At 35.2% G+C, this 19200-nt stretch overlaps 2 protein-coding genes across 2 annotated transcripts; both read right to left on the bottom strand.

The window, feature by feature from the left end:
* Positions 1-2253: 2253 nt before the first annotated feature.
* On the bottom strand, positions 2254-6766 carry LOC106131319 (lipopolysaccharide-induced tumor necrosis factor-alpha factor homolog). Its single transcript, XM_013330387.2, has 4 exons — positions 6243-6766; positions 4925-5082; positions 3598-3740; positions 2254-2728 (listed from the first exon to the last, which is right to left on the bottom strand). Exons 1-4 carry the CDS (start codon positions 6286-6288, stop codon positions 2626-2628), a joined length of 450 nt encoding a protein of 149 aa, XP_013185841.2. The 5' UTR covers positions 6289-6766; the 3' UTR covers positions 2254-2625.
* Positions 6767-10874: 4108 nt separating this feature from the next.
* On the bottom strand, positions 10875-14587 carry LOC106131320 (lipopolysaccharide-induced tumor necrosis factor-alpha factor homolog). Its single transcript, XM_013330388.2, has 3 exons — positions 14428-14587; positions 13435-13681; positions 10875-11954 (listed from the first exon to the last, which is right to left on the bottom strand). The coding sequence occupies exons 1-3, from the start codon at positions 14459-14461 to the stop codon at positions 11852-11854; spliced, it is 384 nt and encodes a 127-aa protein (XP_013185842.2). The 5' UTR covers positions 14462-14587; the 3' UTR covers positions 10875-11851.
* Positions 14588-19200: the final 4613 nt, after the last annotated feature.

The following is a 19200-nucleotide window of genomic DNA, read 5'->3' as shown; positions in this document are numbered from 1 at the left end:
AGCCAACAACTAACGACCCCCTCTCATCTCTGCCTGATACCGGTTGCACCCTGCATAGAAGTTTTTCGGGGCCCGGGGTCCGCCTTCCGACTTTTCTCTCTCCTCTTGGTCTGATTTACTGCGTCCACGGATTTCAATCTACTAGCTCGTATTACAACTTTTGCGACGTCCAGACATGTCTAAGCAAGCACTAGCATTATAAAAAACTAGTATTGTAAGTATATAAAACAGGTACAATAACTGACAACATACTTAATTAATTAATTGCTTAGATATAGTGATTCCGTTGCCTTGATATTTTAAAAACCTTGTATGGCTACGCGAAAGAACACGGAACCCCATGATAATGCGTCAGGCCATTCTAAACATAACTTGTTGATAACCTACGCTTCACAACGATTTATCATATGAATAAAAAAGTAGCAGGTGACAACAAGACAACAATTACGAAAAGTGGTATGTTGTGTGATTGTGTGTGTAAACTACATCTTATCCGCGACTTTACTCACGTGAAAAATTTATAAAATCCTTTTCCTGTTTTAGACTGAGTATTGATCGATATGTCAGTCGTATAAATAAATACTACACTCACTAGTTAAGTAGGCTATAGGTGCTGTAAATTGATGCCTTACGTTTCTACCCAAAAATATCGTAATGTCCCACAAGTTTTGTCCATTAGTTTGAATACTAACCGATGCTTTTACTTGGTGGAAAAACATCGTGAGGAAATCTGCACATTCAGGCAACTGGATATGTGTAACCATGACCGATCCAATACGGATTAGGTTCCCCTGCAAAGGTTGCGGCGGACAGATGGGAGTCGCTTCGTGTGAAAATCTAAGTCCAGGATCCAAAGTCAGAATTAAACCGGACTAAAGGAGTAGGACTAGGAGGAAGAAGGAATCAGAACCATATCGGAACCAAAAATAGAGCATCAGAGAAGATTAAGACTTGAGCCTTATTAAAGTTCGTAAATACCATAATAGATCCTGATTTCTCCTTATCTTTTTTTTAACCGACAAAATATAGTTATTTCCAGTTAATCATATGGGAAAAATATCAAGTAAGTGTGTAAGATAAGATGGCATTCGTATTATTAGCCTATTTTTTGATACTGATTCATGTAAACATAAATTTGGTATCTAATCTTAAGTAATAAACAATTTTACAGACATTTTCTGTAAATCTAAATATTATTTATACAACATATTATATTCGAGAAAAAGCATATGAAATACACCTAGTTGTTTTTTGAGTATAGTTTTATAAGTAAAAGCGTCAGGCCAGTCATATTCTGAATAATAAATATATAAGGAAAATGATCAGGAAAATGCGCTTCGTATCACTTCGCACTCGTTAGTATATTACAACAACCACTGATTCCGATGAAATGTATATGTTATATTTATGTTGTTATATTGATGTTAACATCAAATAAGGAAGGGTAAGAAGTTATCGCAAAAGTTAGGTTCCAACGAATAGATAACGTGATTTACGAACATAATTACATAGTTTAATATAGTAATTCAGTTTTATTAACTCATTAGATTTTTTGTAAATTATAAAAAACAACTTTTTTTGCCGTGTGGTACCCGGCACCAATACAAAAAAGAATAGGACCACTCCATCTCGTTCCCATGGATGTCGTAAAAGGCGACTAAGGGATAGGCTTATAAACTTGGGATTCTTCTTTTAGGCGATGGGCTAGCAACCCGTCACTATTTGAATCTCAATTCTATCATTTAGCCAAACAGCTGAATGTGGCCTATCAGTCTTTTCAAGACTGTTGGCTCTGTCTACCCCGCAAGGGATATAGACGTGATTATATGTATGTATGTATGTAACTTTTTTTGCATATCAATAATAGTAAAACATGATGGATATGTGCGTAATGGCAAAAAAAATTAGCATTTACAAAATTTGGATATTGTCATTATTTCTTTTATTAGTCATGGATAACGTTTGAAAAAACTGAAAAAAAAATATTATTAGCAACTTGGCCTTGACAGATCTAAAAAGAAAATAATTTCTCTTTGTCATTTTCTAATTTATTAATTTAGTTCTTTACTACAGTTGGCAAGCACAGTTTTATTTTTCTCCATTTTATTAAGTACTAAATCAGTAAAGAATTCGCTTTAGTATACTTGCCTAAATTGTTTATAAGGTAATAAATAAAAACTTGGGATGGTCTTGTTTCACAGAAACCACACAACTTACTATTCAAGAAAATAAAGTATATTAAATAAAAGACAATTTCGAGAATATTAAATTTATTTTATTATAATGAATCTAAAATACGTCATATAAAATTTACTCAACGAATTGATAAGATAGTATATACCTTTTATAAATCTATAAAATTTTATTGACGAAAACTTAACTAAACATCTTACATACATAAAATCATTCCTCTTTTCTAAAGGAATAGACAAGTACCTACTAAAGACTTGTCTCCATTTGCCATGCTACGAACCCTGCATTCTTCTTTCGCTTAACTATGTTAATAATAAATGCAAACAATTTTTAATTCGATTACTTTGATATACAAGTAAGTATAAAAAGATAAGCTTTTCTCAAATATCGTAATTAAAACGTATACGTTTCTGAATTTTGTTGACGTAACAATTAACTTTGATAAGTTCCCAAAAAAGCTTTACAATTGGGGCAATAGTGATTCGCATTCCGACAGGAATTAACGCAGTATGGTACGCAGACACATGGCCAGCACCTGAAAATAAAATAAAAAATAATACCTTTTGGCTGACATCTTATCGTACTCAGCATCAAATCTAGAATATACTCAAGCAATAGATAAAGATTCTCTGATCAATTTTCTATATTTTTTGTCAGGCACACACACAACCTGGAAAGCTATTTGTCTATATTCAGTACAATAACTTTTATTACCTATTTGTTAACTTGGATATTAAGCAAAATTAAGAATGCAATAATACATGGATATTATTTATTACATTCTTAATTATATTCTTAGTTATATTTCATTAAATATTTACAAACAAACTATCTTACTTCTGTGCGTAAAAGAAAAATGTGACTAACGTTTTTGCTGAAATTTGGTTAAAAAGGAATGTCAGGGAATCCCCGCAATATCTATACCAATCAAAGATATTGGAATAATATCAATCAAACCAATTTAATAAAGAGTTAATGTTTGTAACTGAGTGTTTGTTTATAAGGGCTAATCTTCAGAAATACTAAACAGTTCATTGTTTCATTCATTCATATAATCACGTCTATATCCCTTGCGGGGTAGTCAGAGCTAGTCCTGAAAGACTGACAGGCTACTTTCAGCTGTTAGGCTTAACGATAGATTTAAGATTCAAATAGTGACAGGTGGCTGGCCCATCGCCAAAATGAAGAATCCAAAGTGTATAAGCCTATTCCTTAGTCGCCTTTTACAACATCTATGGGAAAGAGCTGAAGTCTTATTCTTTTTATATTATGCCGGGAATCAGGACACAAGGCAATGAAAATTCTTTCACCTCCAAAAAGGTATCTTAGGTAACCTATAGGTGACATATTATTATGCTATATATGGGGGTGTTACTTATCAATATAACGATGTCTTTTACATACAAGCAACAACATAGAAGCAATGCGATCAGATGAGTTTTCGTTGTTGGCTTGAAGCTGACTTTGCTTGACACGGTCGCCTTACACGACGGACAAGTTAACTTCGTCGATTTTGGTCCAACTGGAGGCATAGCGCTCACGATCACCTAAAAAGAAAACTAGTTTAGACTACTTATTATATATATATTAAAATAACTTATGAAACACGACTTGGTTAACGGGTTATGTTAGTAATCGAAGGTCCTGAATCAATACTTATAATAAAATAATAAAAATGAAATTACGGTATATTCAATATCTTTTCGTAAAAACAAAATTAGGCGATGAAGAAGCAGTCGTAGAGTAAGATTTAAAAAAATAATCCAGTTTGCCTGTTTGTTTGTACACACTGATCTCCGAAACTACTAGACAGATTTTGAATACCTAAAACTTTTTTTGTATATAACAATGCTATTAGGTCTAGCAATGTACAGGCATGAAATGTTTTTTTTTATTGTGAAACACTTAATGGAGAACAAAAAAGATCTAGTTGAAGCTATATCTTTAGGAAACATAGACATGCAACAACAAAAATTGTTCAGAGAGGCGAACAAAGTCGTGAGCATCAGCCAGTTGAAATATATGCGGGAATACTTGGTCCATCAAACCAATATGCGTGTAATTTACATGTTGTAAAAAAGAAATAAAACTCTTAAAACTAAGTCGCCTATTGTGAGTGTATTTTCCATTCATCGAATACTGCTTGGCTAAGTACCTAATTAAAAATGTGCATATACATCAGTAATTCGATACGTTACTGATATCACATTTATAGGCGAGTTGTAACATGAAAATGATACGTTTAATTTATTTACAGATAAACAATTGGTAAAACCAGTATGTTGACATAACGTTCCATGTGCACTAGGTTTTACTTTAGTTAAGTATTACTGTGGCCTACTTCTGATATTTTACGATAATAGTTAATCCCCTAAACATACTTTTAAACGTTACAAAATGCACTTTAATTGCACGATCCCGCAATACTTCTACTGCATTAATGTTCATCAATATTTTCAACGTACTTTGATTAAATCAGGGACGTTCCTGTGTAAGGTCAGGTCAAGAGTAACATAAAGTGACGAGCTGGTGGAATTGATTGCCAAAGATATAATTATATCACGTCTTTATCCCTTGCGGGGTAGGCCCTGATTAAGACGTGTCTCTACCTACAGAGACACCAGTCTCGAAAAGGCTAAAAGGCCACGTTCATATTTATCTTGATGATGGAATGGAGATTCCGATAGTGACAAATTGCTATGACGATAGATTAAAAAATATGTTCACTTACCACATTACAATTACTACGATTTATTTCAGCTCCTGAATCTTCCGGTCTGTAGAAAGAGCTGGTGTTGCCATCTCCCTCATTAGGTGGTATTCCAGATTTTTTTTCTGGCGGGGAGTACGGCGGAGGCAACGAGGGGTAACCAGGATAATCCGCATTTACTGGAAACATATACACATGTCACGTCTTAATCACTTACTGGATAGACAGAGCCAGATCAGAAGGCTCTAAGTATGTAAAACATAATAATTTAATTTCTGAAATTATATAATATCAAATTAATCGTGTACTATTTAACTCTGATTGTTTACAACATACATAATATCTGCAACTTCTTTGCAATGGCCACGACCTTTTCACACTTCTTTCTATTTTTCCAGATTTTCATTGTATATAGCTGTTTAATACTCGTATTCATCATAGTAAGATAGGACCAATTAATGTCTTCCTGAGGGTAGATGGATCGTATTCGCAGTAAGCGGCTTAAGGACAAAATCAACATCTTACCATATCACAAACCCCAAAATGGATGCCAGGAAGGTAACGCTCCGTTGGGAAAATTGGCATATATTTTTCGTATCATGAATAAATATGATGTCTTTTGCAGACACTGAGTTTTATATCAAAATCTGAGTAAGTCTTCTGTCTCCTGGCTAAAGTTCCGGTTACATCCTCACCACTCGGCAGAGGAACCCGGCGTACCACCTTAATCAAAGATCTTGGACACGAAGCAACTCCCATCTGACCTCCACAATCTTTGCAGGGATACCTACCTCATATTGGATCATGGTTACCCATCCTGTCTGAATGTGCAGGTTTCCTCACAATGTTTTCCCTCACCGTAAGAACATTAAGTACCTATATAAAAATCAAGCATTGAGAATGCAGAACCACATGGCAACACTAACAATAGTTCGGAATACAATAAAACATTTCTATTCTCACATTAGTCCGATTTCTATGGACATCATTAATATGGCATGATGTTGTTGGTGATCATCCACTAATAATGTCCTATATGTTTATGTAAACACAAACAGATATACCAACTTACTTAGTGAATTACAGACTAATCTCCATAACTAACAAGGTTTTTCAATATCTGAACAACATTTTTATTTGTGTTACAATTACAACGTAGATGTATTCCAGATAAATTTAGTAATCAGGTAACAGATAACTGCAATTAATTGATGATAATCACTGATCTGTTAATTTAATTCTTCATATTTAGTAAACTGAATGCAGGATTAATTTTAAATAAGTACTTAATAAACTAATAACAGAGTGAAACAACGCCCAAAAAGAAAGCATTACTTACGCAGTGAACTCGACGACTCTTCGTTGTCTACCTTAGAAACATTCATATTTTTAACTTCACTTTTGCTTTTTCTGTCGTAAAATTACACTAAATAGCTAATAAATACTTTTCTAAATTAAAAATCACTCTAAATTTACACAATTTAGAGCAAACAAGTTGCGGCCACGTCGCGCGGATTCAATCTTTTTGCGAATGGTGACCTCATGCACGAATATAAGTGGATAGTTTTATGCACAGCGGTGCAAACTTTTTCCTGTTACTGTAGAACCGGTCGCGGGTATTCCCAGTTCTCAATTGATGGCGTGGTCGATATTTTTAGCTTTCTTTATTGTTTTCTTGATCGCGAAATATGTTTCAATTCAGATTTAAAAACATCAAGTAATAAGACAAAGACTCCGCCATTTTCTTTGTCCTTTTTAAATTCGCACACATAAAAAAAGTTTCGCACGCCAGGGAAAATGTCACAATTAAAAAAAATGTTGATCAAAAAACTTTTTCATTCATTTCAGTATAGTTACATTTTCATGAACTAAAATGAAACTTTACTTTGCAAGGGTATGGTCTCCTAAATGACATTTTTTTTTTATTATCAAAATATTATGACACCGAATCGCGCGCGAGTCAAACTCGTACTTGTTCGGCATTTTCTTTGGTGTTGGTATTTTCTGCGTTAAGGTTTTCACGTTTAATTTCAAATGGCAAATGACTAAAATATTTGACTACAGCAATCGGTCCTTCATTCTATACAGTAATTTAGCCAACTTATACACTCCTGCATAGCTATATCCCTTCAATGTCAGACGTCGCCAGTCCAGACCAGACCACAGACAGTATAGTTTAGCCTTGATAATATAAGTGTATACTAAGAGCTTATATATCCCTAACACACAGCTAAAGAAGGCGTCCTCGAGGTTAATACCCCTAGTATACTTGTATCTTAACATATCTGATGTATAATATTATATATATATATATTTACTATTTTAATTCAAAAATACTTGGTGGTACACACTCTATATTAATAAATTTTACACTTTGCTTACATTTTCAGACCATGTCACATTTCTGTCACGTATGGTAAGTATGTAATAAAGAGTAAATTAGTCACAACAAGATACGTAGAAATATCTGGTGGTATGGTAGGTAGAACTAGTGTTTGAAATTAAAAAGGTTCTATAATAACACATACATACATACATACATACATAAAATCACGCCTCTTTCCCGGAGGGGTAGGCAGAGACTACCTCTTTCCACTTGCCACGATCTCTGCATACTTCTTTCGCTTCGTCCACATTCATAACTCTCTTCATACAAGCTCGGCGGTTTCGGGTACTTTTGACCTGACCCTTTACCAGGACGTCCTTAATTTGATCAAGATACGTTCGTCTAGGTCTTCCCACTCCGACCTTTCCCTCCACACTCTCCTTGTATATCTGCTTAGTTAACCTGCTTTCAGTCATCCTCTCCACATGACCGAACCATCTTAACATACCCTTTTCTATTCCTGTAACTACATCTTCTTTCACATCACAACATTCCCTTATCACGCTGTTCCTTATCCTGTCACTCAATTTCACACCCATCATACTCCTTAACGCTCTCATTTCCACTGCATTTATTCTGCTTTCATGCTTCTTTTGCCATACCCAACTTTCACTCCCATACATTAATGTCGGGACCAACACGCCCCTGTGCACAGCCAGTCGAGCCTTTTTGGATAGTTTCTGACTGCTCATAAAGGCATGCAAAGCTCCATTCACCATGTTCCCCGCGTTCACTCTCCTTTCAATATCACTATCATACTTGCCATCTGATGTAAACTTTGATCCTAGATATACAAACTCTTTCACTTGCTCCACTTTTTCTCCTCCAATCAAAATATTACATGCTGTCATTTCTTTCTCCATTTCAAAAACCAGTGTTTTAGTTTTACTTACGTTCACTTTCATTCCTTTCTCTTTTAAAGCTTCATGCATACAGTTTACCATCTCCTGTAACTCCTCCGCTGATGACGCCAGTATAACCTGATCGTCGGCATAGAGCAGACATTTGACGAGTAACTCATTTATCCTTAATCCACTTTTAGACTCTTTCAAATCTGTCAAACAGCTATCCATAAATAGGTTGAACAGCCACGGTGACGCAACACATCCTTGCCTAACGCCTTTCTCAATCTTAAACCACTCAGTGTGCGCTCCGTTTATCCTGACACAAGCACTCGAATCCTCATATAAGGATTTCAGTGCTCGTATTAAGAGACTGCTCACCCCATGCATAGAAAGTGCTGACCACAATTCATTCCTCTCAACTCTGTCATAGGCCTTTTCCAGATCTACGAATGTGCAATAGACTTTTTGACTCTTGGCCAAAAACTTTTCGGCTATGCACCGCAAGGAAAAGACCTGATCAGTACATCCCATTCCCTTTCGAAATCCCGCTTGAGCATCCCATATTTTGTCATCAGTTTCATTCCTGACTCTATTAATCAATACCTTAGCATACAATTTGCCGACGACGCTAAGCAGGCTTATACCACGATAATTTTTGCAGTCCAGCTGTGACCCTTTTCCTTTGTAAAGTGGCACGATAACAGCCTTACACCAATCTTTTGGTACTCGGCCGCTTCTCCAACACAAATTGAAAAGGCAGTACAACTGACTAGCTACTACGCCTTTTCCTGCTTTAAGCATCTCGACCGACACTCTATCACACCCAGCAGCCTTTCCCGCTTTCATACTCTTAAGTGCTTCCACAATTTCGAACATTTCAATTTCGCCTTCCATCTCATTCTCTTTTTCTTCGCTATAGCAGAAATCTTTCTTATTTCCTTCCTTTTTTTCAAATAAACTTTCAAAATAGTCCTTCCATATCTTTAGTACACATTCTTCTCCTTTCACAACGCTACCATCCTGGCATCTGATCCTAGTCAGCTCTCTGGTTATAGTATTTCCTCGGGCTGACCTTACGGATTTCCAGAATACTTTCAGATTTGACTGAAAGTCTTCTGATAGCCTTTTATCAAAATCCTCTTTATACTCTTCTTTCTTTCTAATCACAGCTTTCTTAACCAAATCTTTCATTTTCTTATATTCCTTACGTGCTTCATTCACATCTTCATCTATAACCTCTTGCATTCTTAAGTTAGCTTTTGCTGCTAACAAATCCAGCCATGCTTTCTTCTTTAATCGCACAAGTTCTTGCACATCTTTACTCATCCACGCATTTTTGTGATTTTTTCCTTTCCTTCTTCTACTTACACCACACACTTCAACAGCTACTTTCACAATTCTTTCTTTAAATTCCTTCCATCCATCTTCAATATCGCTCATTTCCTCTAAATCTTCAAATTCATCCTTCAGTCTATTAATATACTTCTTACCTACATCCATATCTTGCAAATTTTCTACTTTTACTCTTTCCAAAGCGCTGGTTTGCTCCCTTACCCTGTGCCGCCAGCGATTGAAGATACCCCTTATCCGGGATATCACCAGTAAATGGTCCGAGTCAATGCCAGCACCGCGATATGCACGGGTATCCAGCACTTTGTTCTTCAATCTTTCATCTACAATCACAAAGTCTATCATACTTTTTAAAATACCTTCCACTCTTGTGTAGGTGTGGATCTCTTTATGTTGAAACATTGAGTTCGACACAAAAAGATCCCACTCTAGACAAATTTCTAATACACTTCTTCCATTATCATTCACCTTTTCGTCACCAAACGCACCAAGCACCTTTTCATATCCATCACGCTTTACACCCACCCATCCATTAAAATCACCTAACATAATAATCTTCTCATTTGGCTTGGTAACTTTCAATACTTCTCTTACACTATTCCAGAACTCCTCGTTTTCGCTTTTTGCTGATGTTGTACCCCTCGAACCCACATCCCAAGGTGCATAAACACCTAGAACGAAGATCCGAGTGATTCCAACTTTCAGCCTAATCCATAGAAGACGAGGGCTGACACACTCATACTCATTCACGCACTCAGCCATTCGTGCAGAAAGAATTAGACCGACCCCTTGACAGCCTCGGCTGGTACTGGAAATTCCAGACCAATACGCCGTGTAAGGGCCGTGCTGCGTCGCGTCGCATCCTTTCCGCTTCGTTTCATTCACGCACAACACATCCAAACGTCTTTCATCCATCATCTGGCATACTTCCTCAATCTTATCCTTCATTCCTCCTCTTACATTCATCGTCGCAAAGCGGCTTTCAGCAGACCGCATACCGCTCCCGCCGGGAACGAGACGTGATGGGGTGCGGACACCATCGCCGCCATCTAGGTGCTCTTTCAAAAAATTTGCATCCATGCGATTCCCACGAGACGCTAGGGAAAAATTTTGTCCGCCCCAGCAGAGCCCCGCATGCCAGGGTAAGGCTAGCCATTACCTGGGGGTCGCCCAACCCCATGGCGGAAGTGGCACGCTCGAGACTAGGCTCGCCCCTAGCCATGCATCCATCGGCGCGGCAGACCTTAGATTGGCAGGGATTTACATTAAAGAGGAATCCCAAGTCTATCCCTTAGTCGGCTCTTACGACATCCGTGGGAAAGAGATGGAGTGGTCCTATTCTTTTGTAATGGTGCCGGGAACCACACGGCACCATTACATAACACCACCATAACACTTTTATTATTATTTATTAAATCAGAAAAAAATCAGGTTGTTGTTGTCAAAAAAGGGCAAATTATAATAATTTTGTAATGTATTTTATAATATATCTATCTACATGTAACATATTTTTGGATAACATTTATACCTATAAAGATAATTACCTACCATGGTAAAGTTTATCCACTTAATCGATACATAAATATAAACTACTACTTTTAATAACTAACTACCAAGGAAAATATAAGATAAAGACACAGTGAGTCGTTCCGTTTCCGCATAGTGAAAAACAACCATCGTCTCTCCCTGCACATGTCGTGTAAGATGATTAAAGGACGAATTGTGTATCAAAATTGCCAAGGAGAATTAGTCTTAGGTAAACTATGAAAAAAGCGGTTAAGAATCATGATATCAGGATTATTATGACGATAGAAATATGAATTTACAATTTCTACAGGATAATCTTATTAAGACTTATATTAACTGGGTTGATTACAACGGGCTTCGGGAAGCACATTATTACTTTAATTGCCATTAAACTTATTAAAAACCAAGTTAAAGGCGGTAGACCGTGACACTAATGTAGCTAAATATACATATAAATTTGTTTAAACCAAATATACACTTATTGAAAAATTGTCATTAAGATTAGATTACTTAACACTAATAAAAAACACCTAGAAACTTGCATTATCTACATTATAGATAAGAAAATTCCAGTGGTCAAATGTAATAATCTATTTATATACACTCGTAGATTTTCATGTCTTTTTCTTTGAAGTTTGCATTAAATCTTATATTTCTAAAGTTAGCATTGAGCCATTGTGTTTTATACGTTAACCTTAAAATTACATCGTTGTTACATGTTCTACAGCCCATGATATGAAAGGGTTTGCTCCGTATCTCCTTCATGGCTTAATAGAAGCAAACATTTCCAAACATACTAAACTTTAAGCTAAATTGGACCTTAAACAATCATAATTACGTCTAAAATTTGTAGCCACCGATATAAGCGTTGCAGTTCGGACAGTAATGGTCGATGTTGTTGCAAGAGTCCATGCAGTATGGGAGACACACGCAGGGCCAACATCTGTAAATAAATCAAAAATAAATTTTAAACAGTATCTTTATGTTTTTATTTTCTTTTAGTTAATGCTGAAAGCATTATCTTTCAATCTGTATAAAATAAATACCATCTAAATATATCATTTTATCAACTTTAATTAATTGAGTATTATTGTCTATATGTTGATGTAGAACCATGCTTTTTTCAACTGGGTCTAGTTCATAAAGTCGGTGGTCAAACGGTTAAGGTACCCGGCTTTAATGCGCAAGAAATCCGTGTGGCTCGGTTAATTCTTTAGCCAATTTTCTCTGTAATATACATTAGTGTGACAGCTTACCGATGCTTTTACGGTGAGGGAAAACATCGTGAAAATACGTGCACATTCAGGTAACTAAATTTGTAACCATGATCCTATATAAGTTAGGTTCCCCTGAAAAGGATGCGGAGGGTAGATGAGAGGCGCTTCGTGTAAAAACCTGACTCTACCTAATCCTGGTTGTAACCGGGACTTACGCCAAGCAGAAGAACGTTCTATCAAAAATGTTGATATGATTTCTACATCAACTGAGCACCATATCGATAGTGTTTTAAACGAGTACGTAAGACATTATTGTTTTATCAATTGATATGTCCGGTGTTACTGATTCACTGTCAAATTATTGTTTGTAAAATATATGTAGCTGTATTCTTTCAATAGCATAAAGAAAAGACAAACATGCTATCTAATTCATAATATTAATGTGAATACAATTAAAAACAATATTTGCGAATTTTTACAGCAAACTTGATTTTAAAATCATATGCGGCTTAAATCTAGTTGTAATCTAGGGAAATGCATTCAAAGCAGATGCCTAGATCAAATGGCAGCCATCTGTGACTGCCATAATATGATCTAGGCATCTGAGAATTGTGTTGAAGCTGTATCCGATTTCAATTTATGTGGGGAACTAGGTGTTGGTTGCCTGAACATGAAGGGTTCACAACAATGTTTTTTTTTTTCACTGCAAGATCATTGATTAGAATTAAAACACGTGTTACTTAGAAAACAGTTTTAAATGGCAACCCTCTAAGTGCAAGAACGTGGTAAGTACAGTTTAGACACCTTCACCACTCTCCCGTCGTCAATCTATTTTCCATCATTTTCCTACATAAGTCTCGGTTGCATCCTCATCTCTCTGGAAAGGAGCCCAGGGTACGCCTGTGACCATGACCACAGTTGGATTGGATGTCAGGGACGATCGGATTGGTCGTCAGGGTATAACACAAAGTATGTCCCAGCTGATCTGAACAACCAGGGAACCATATTCCTATATATCATTATCTCATATCCATTGCTTGAATGTTCAGGTTTTTAACGGTGCTTTCCCTCATCGTAAGAGCATTAGTTAACAATCAAACCAATGTAGCTACGTATCTCAAAAAAGAGTCACTGATAAATAGCTATGCGTCACGTTTTTTATGCAACGAAACAGATAGAATAAATAACATTAAAATAATTACTCACATAAACCAAAATAGCAGGCAAGCAATAGCATGGGTCTTAGTCGTAGGATTCCTCTCCGTTCTTGTCACGATCTGATGATGGCATGAAGGGCAAGTTGTGATCATGGGGTCTGGGCCAGCGGGGTTTGTGACTATGAAGGTAGTTGTAACTGTGCCTATGGCAGCTCCTGGAGGGGGTTGCACTCCTGGTGGGGGGTGCGTGGAGTACGGCGGAGGTGGCGGCTGCGGCCCCACGTATTGTACATTCGCTGAAACATTTAAACATACATTTTTTGATTGCCATGTCAAATTAAAGACGAAACTGCCAGGTCAAGAAATTTGAATTGTAGCGTTTTAGTTTCCTATGGATTAAAAATTCATCGGAATCGCTCACGTGCTCTAATGTAAGCCGTTCACTGTTTTGATTATCTCGAAACGAATCATGTTACTCACAAGGAATATTGTAGTAATTTGTTTACTCATTATGAGTTAAAAATAAACTTATTTCTGATAGAAACAAAGGCTAAACCTAACAATTATGTGCATAATACAGATAAAGCAGTCATATCCATGCGGATAATATCATGATACAAATGAAATGTGACTAAGTATGACAATTGGTATAGGTAGGTACTATTATTACGTATGTGCTGAATTTGCTATCTTACATTTCGAAGAATAAACTATGTTTATTATGTCATTAATCTAATATGCCAGATTAAATAATTAACTTGACAACCCCAATTATTATGATCAACAACGCATAACGTCGCTTTTGACGAATGCAAAATTCTTTTGCAGAAGAAGATATGGGTATTTAATTTTATCATAGTTCACCATTTTCGCACGTATCAGTTCAGGAATTACACAATCATGTAATATAATCATACTGCCTATCCTGACAACAAAAAGCAATACAAACACATTTTACAAAATTCTTAGCCCGAATAATTTAATATTAGTTTTATAAATTAACTGCGCACAAATTTTTTTGAAAATATTAAAAATTACTCACGCATCGCCTGGCCTGACATCTTATCACCACTCATTTCACACTAATAATTAATTACTTCTATTCTCTAATAACTTTTTCGACCTCGTCAATATGAGTTTGCGCATAGAATGATAACAGAGTGCTATCGAGCTACGTTTTTGTTGATAACACTGGTCTTATCACCTCTATCAGCTCTTATCGGACTTAATATTGATTTAAAATATTTTTCGTTCAAAGATCAGATATTGAATATGTAGAAAACGCGACAAGAATAACTTTCTTACACAGAGCACTGAAGTCTACTGCGAGCGCTGAGTTCACTTCTGTGGATCTAATCTGTTTACAATCAATAAGAGACTTAAATATGAATAAATAAGTGATTAAACTAATGATTCCTAATGAAACCAGTCGTGATAAATCACTGATATATGAAAACAAAATGCTCCAAATAGTAAATTCACTCAAAAAACGAAGAACTCGTATAAATTCATATACAAAAATGTTAAACAATCATTTGTTTAAATTTACAACAAAGCAATAACATGAATATCCGGTCGAAGCCTGATTCATTGCTATCACTTACCCACCACGTAATCGTACACTTTTATAATAAGTACCTACATAATAATATTAAAATCTTTCTGTTTAAGTATTATATTTTGTGCCTAGTTTGAAGTAAAGTTACTAATAGGAATATCACTTGTATCTTTCAAATTCTAGCTTACATATTACTGCTATTTTCTCTTTTGTTCACGTGTTTTCGTGTATTACATCTCATCTCAATGCCAGTTTTTGAAACCATATTGTGGGAGCATTTTCATAAAATATAACAATAATTTACACATTTTGTAGATAATTATATTCGTCTCCAGTAATAGTATAGTGGTCCAGTTTTTCAATAAATCCTATACAATCGACTCCCATTTTAAGGACTTATACACAAAGCGTTTACGTAAAATACATGTGTCCAATTAGTAATCACCCTGTATGTAAATCGAAATAGTAGTTCCACTTCATGATTTTACCTCGCAACATATTATAATACCTAACTTAACTAACCAAAATAACCCTTAAAGTTTTTATAATAAAGATTATAGTATCGTTACATAGTAAAGTTTGTGAACAAAAAGGGGACCTCATCAGCATAGAGATAAGTTAATCTTGATGGAAAACCTATTTGACTAATGGACAGTCACGCAGACAGACGGCGAGACCGGCCCATTTCAATCGATCACTTACCGCAAACAAACTTTGTCGAAAACACATAGATTTTCTATTTCAAGATTACACAAGTTTTGTCCCGAGGGCCAAAAGTAATACGAAAATAGTAACTTAGTAACGTATTTAAAAAAAAAAACCATAAAAGGTACAGTCTTTGCGCGCGGAAGTTGACGTATCTGAAACGAACACAGGAACTTACTTACATTCCATTGTGACAATGTACGTACAGTACAGCCGAAAAATTCTGAAAGTCATAATCATTGAAGTAATTAAGGTTATTGTATATTTTTCTATGTGGACCACTGTACCAATGACTCTTAGTTACAGAATGCTAACCGATACCCTTGCGGTGAGGGAAAATGTTATGAGGAAACCTACATAGTCACACTATACTGAATGTTTGATGATTAGGCTCTCCTGCACATATGATGGTGGTATTCAGAATCCACAGACGTTCCACTTAGTTATATTACCTTTGTTAATCAAATCATTATAATAGCATGTATCATTACCAGCTTATAACGTATCACTTAAAAGAAATACTGTGTTAAGTAGATTTCAGAAAGCGACAATAAATACAACAAGAACTACGCAAGCAAACAAGATATTTTTTACGATGATCCAGTCGTTAAATTAAAACATTAAATACATTAATATTAATAACCTTTTACGTAGAAAATCATATAAAACAAAAGAGAAAACCCAACATTGTAATAATCAATTTAACATTCCTGTGCGGTTACCACAATCTATTTAGTTAATTGCGTTCAGGTTGACAAAATTAAATTGGTCTGAAATGAATCCGGCTCTCGTTGGAACCGAAAAATTTACGTGAACGGAATTCCAAATATTGCGAATTGCCTTTCGTTATCTATTATATTTCAACAGTAGATAACTATACTTAGCCCTACCCACAAACTAAGAGAGTACACCTATCGTTGAAATTATTTGAAAAATGTTAGTTTATCCCGTTTAAATTTTAATATTTTAACTCTCTTTTTACCCCGTAAGATATAAGGCGTGATAATGATAAGTATGTCACACTAACAGTATTATATCATAAACTAAGTAGTTAACGCTTACTTAGTTTAGAATGGGACCGCTCAATCTCTTTCCCACGAATGTCGCAAAAGGTGACTATAGGATACGTCTATAAACTTGGGATTTTTCTCTTAGAAAACGGGCTGGGAACCTGTCACTATCAGAGATTCACAATCTCAATTCTATTTTTTACCCATACAGCTGAACGTTGCCTTTTAGTCTTTATGAGACTGTTGGCTTTGTCTACCCCGTTACAGATAAAGACATGTTATATATGTATGTAGTGAACGGCGATGGCTTCGTCCACATTAAGCATAACTTTCCGCCCACTGAATTTTTTACGAACTCCTTTTAAACAATCCAGAAAATCTTAGGAGAAGCATACTAGATTGTCAAAGAGTATCGCATAGTGGTCTACTACACGGCCAACATTAAAATTCTTGCTTCAGGGGTTTAAGCTGTGTGTAAAAGTCATTCTATCATTCAATTTCTTCTTTCTATAATTAGATAGATATATCAATTCTAAATTCCTTAAACGACAAAATTTCACAATATTTACTCAAATTACAACAGAACCAATTTCGGCTCAATAATCATTTATTTCAAATCAATCTTTAAATCAAACATGTAATTACATTTCATCTACCTACATATATACATGGAGGGCGACATATCAATTAGGCGATTGCTTGCTCAAAGCTGATGCAGACAAACAGCCCTTTGTCCAGGACCCTTGACTGAGCGCCATGATTTCAGTCTAAATGGAATGTGATGAAAATCATTTGATCGATTAATTTAACCCGACATTTTGAAAACTTATTATCATAATTGGTTGGTAAAGTTACATTGTTTGATGAGATCTTGTGCAGCTGTTGTTAGTATTGCAAAAATAGAGATGAAATTTTTATTTCCACTTTATTGAACCAATACTTATTGTTTGTTAAGTACATTGTACTGACTGATAGATCAGACGCCCGAATTGTACTTAGTACAATTCGGGCGTCTGATCTATCAGTCACGCTATTATTGTAAGAAAACCTAGTTTATTGTAAGAAAAACTAATATATAATAATAGTACCAACTGATTTGATTTTTTTTTACAAAAGGTCCTTTTTAATAATGTGCCCTTATAATAGAACCGTTAATATTTATGTGAATACATGTAATATGCTATCTATCAGCTCTAACATTATGTTTTTGTAAAATAGTTCGTGCAATATAAAAAAGCATCGATGATATACGAGTAGTTTAGTGACAGTTCTTGCTAATGGCATCGAAGGGTTTGAAACCAGTCATTACATCGAAAACGTAACATTGAGAGGTTGTAGTAACAAAGGTGTACCAAATCGAGACTGTCAAATCTATGGCACAAACATCATTTTAGTACCGTATAATTATTTCTCAAAATGACGATGCCATTGTTGATATTGTCTGTTTGCTAAATCAGTTACCTTCTTCTTTCACTTCTTTCATTAATAATATTTTTCTTTCCTTGAAAGTATGCCTGCTGAAAAACCACTGAGACGGGAAAGTGAAATTGAAAATAAACACTGCGGCCCGTGCGCCGTGTTAGTTCGAGGGCGGAGAAAGTTTCGCGACGGACGCCAAGTGACCGGGGATGTAAAACAATGAGGTGACAGAGATATGTATTGAAGGAACATGATAGCCAGCCAAGTATTATATTTTTTATCCTTTTTTTATAATTTATTTTTATTATTTATTATTTTATTAATTATAATTATTAACGGGGGCGATAGTCTGACTCTACCGCCACCAAAAATATCATCCTCTATCAAGCTGGTTGTTATCCCTGGGGAAATGCGATTCCAACTATGTATGTTATAAGCTCTAATCGATTTTTCGGTCATAATATTATTTAATTTAAAAATAGAACTAATGTATTATGCTAATTGAATCCCTGCACGTGGAATTAAATAAAAATTTTATATTGATTAAGATTAAAGTTTTGTCTACATTTGCTTAATGGTTACATACTTTCTAAGTTAAAGAATCAAAATCAAGAAATCACGCTAACATTTTTGTAAATATAACGCATACTTCTTATTATTTCTTATCCCTTACATATACATGCAGCAGGACATATTGTAAGCCTTCTTTCTATACTATTTTGTGTCATGACGCCAACATTCATATTGCAGTCTGCGCCTAGAGGGAAATTGCAAATATTTTTGCTGCAGCTACCTTTTATTAATAAAATAAAAAATAAATAAAAACATTTTCTATGAAAGTGAGAAGTACACGCAAATATTTGTAATTTCGTGTTCTGTATTGGATCTTATTCGTTTGTACTGTAATAAAAAGTGATGATAAAAAAATACTTAATTCAGTAACTGGTTAACAACAGGGACATAACAAATACATTTAATTATGAAGATATTAAATAAAGGGTTTTTTTTTCGACTTTTTAAGTGCTAGGCTGATCAAATTAGTATCTGCATCATACAATGATAAACATACAAAATTACTCATACAATATCGTTGATCGAATCGCATGCTCGAAACTAATGGCTG

The sequence above is a fragment of the Amyelois transitella genome, chromosome 6 (assembly GCF_032362555.1).
Source record: "Amyelois transitella isolate CPQ chromosome 6, ilAmyTran1.1, whole genome shotgun sequence".
Taxonomy (NCBI): domain Eukaryota; kingdom Metazoa; phylum Arthropoda; class Insecta; order Lepidoptera; family Pyralidae; genus Amyelois; species Amyelois transitella.
Note: the sequence above shows the minus strand (reverse complement) of the source record. Positions and strands in the feature narration are given on the sequence as shown.

Coding starts and splice junctions, on each gene's coding strand:
- LOC106131319 (XM_013330387.2), bottom strand. CDS start 6,288: ATGAATGTTTCTAAGGTAGACAACGAAGAGTCGTCGAGTTCACTGC. Junction 5,083..6,242: donor AGAGTCGTCGAGTTCACTGC/GTAAGTAATGCT, acceptor ATATGTTTCCAG/TAAATGCGGATTATCCTGGT. Junction 3,741..4,924: donor ATCGTAGTAATTGTAATGTG/GTAAGTGAACAT, acceptor TTTTCTTTTTAG/GTGATCGTGAGCGCTATGCC.
- LOC106131320 (XM_013330388.2), bottom strand. CDS start 14,461: ATGAGTGGTGATAAGATGTCAGGCCAGGCGATGC. Junction 13,682..14,427: donor GATGTCAGGCCAGGCGATGC/GTGAGTAATTTT, acceptor TAAATGTTTCAG/CGAATGTACAATACGTGGGG. Junction 11,955..13,434: donor TGCCTGCTATTTTGGTTTAT/GTGAGTAATTAT, acceptor ATTTATTTACAG/ATGTTGGCCCTGCGTGTGTC.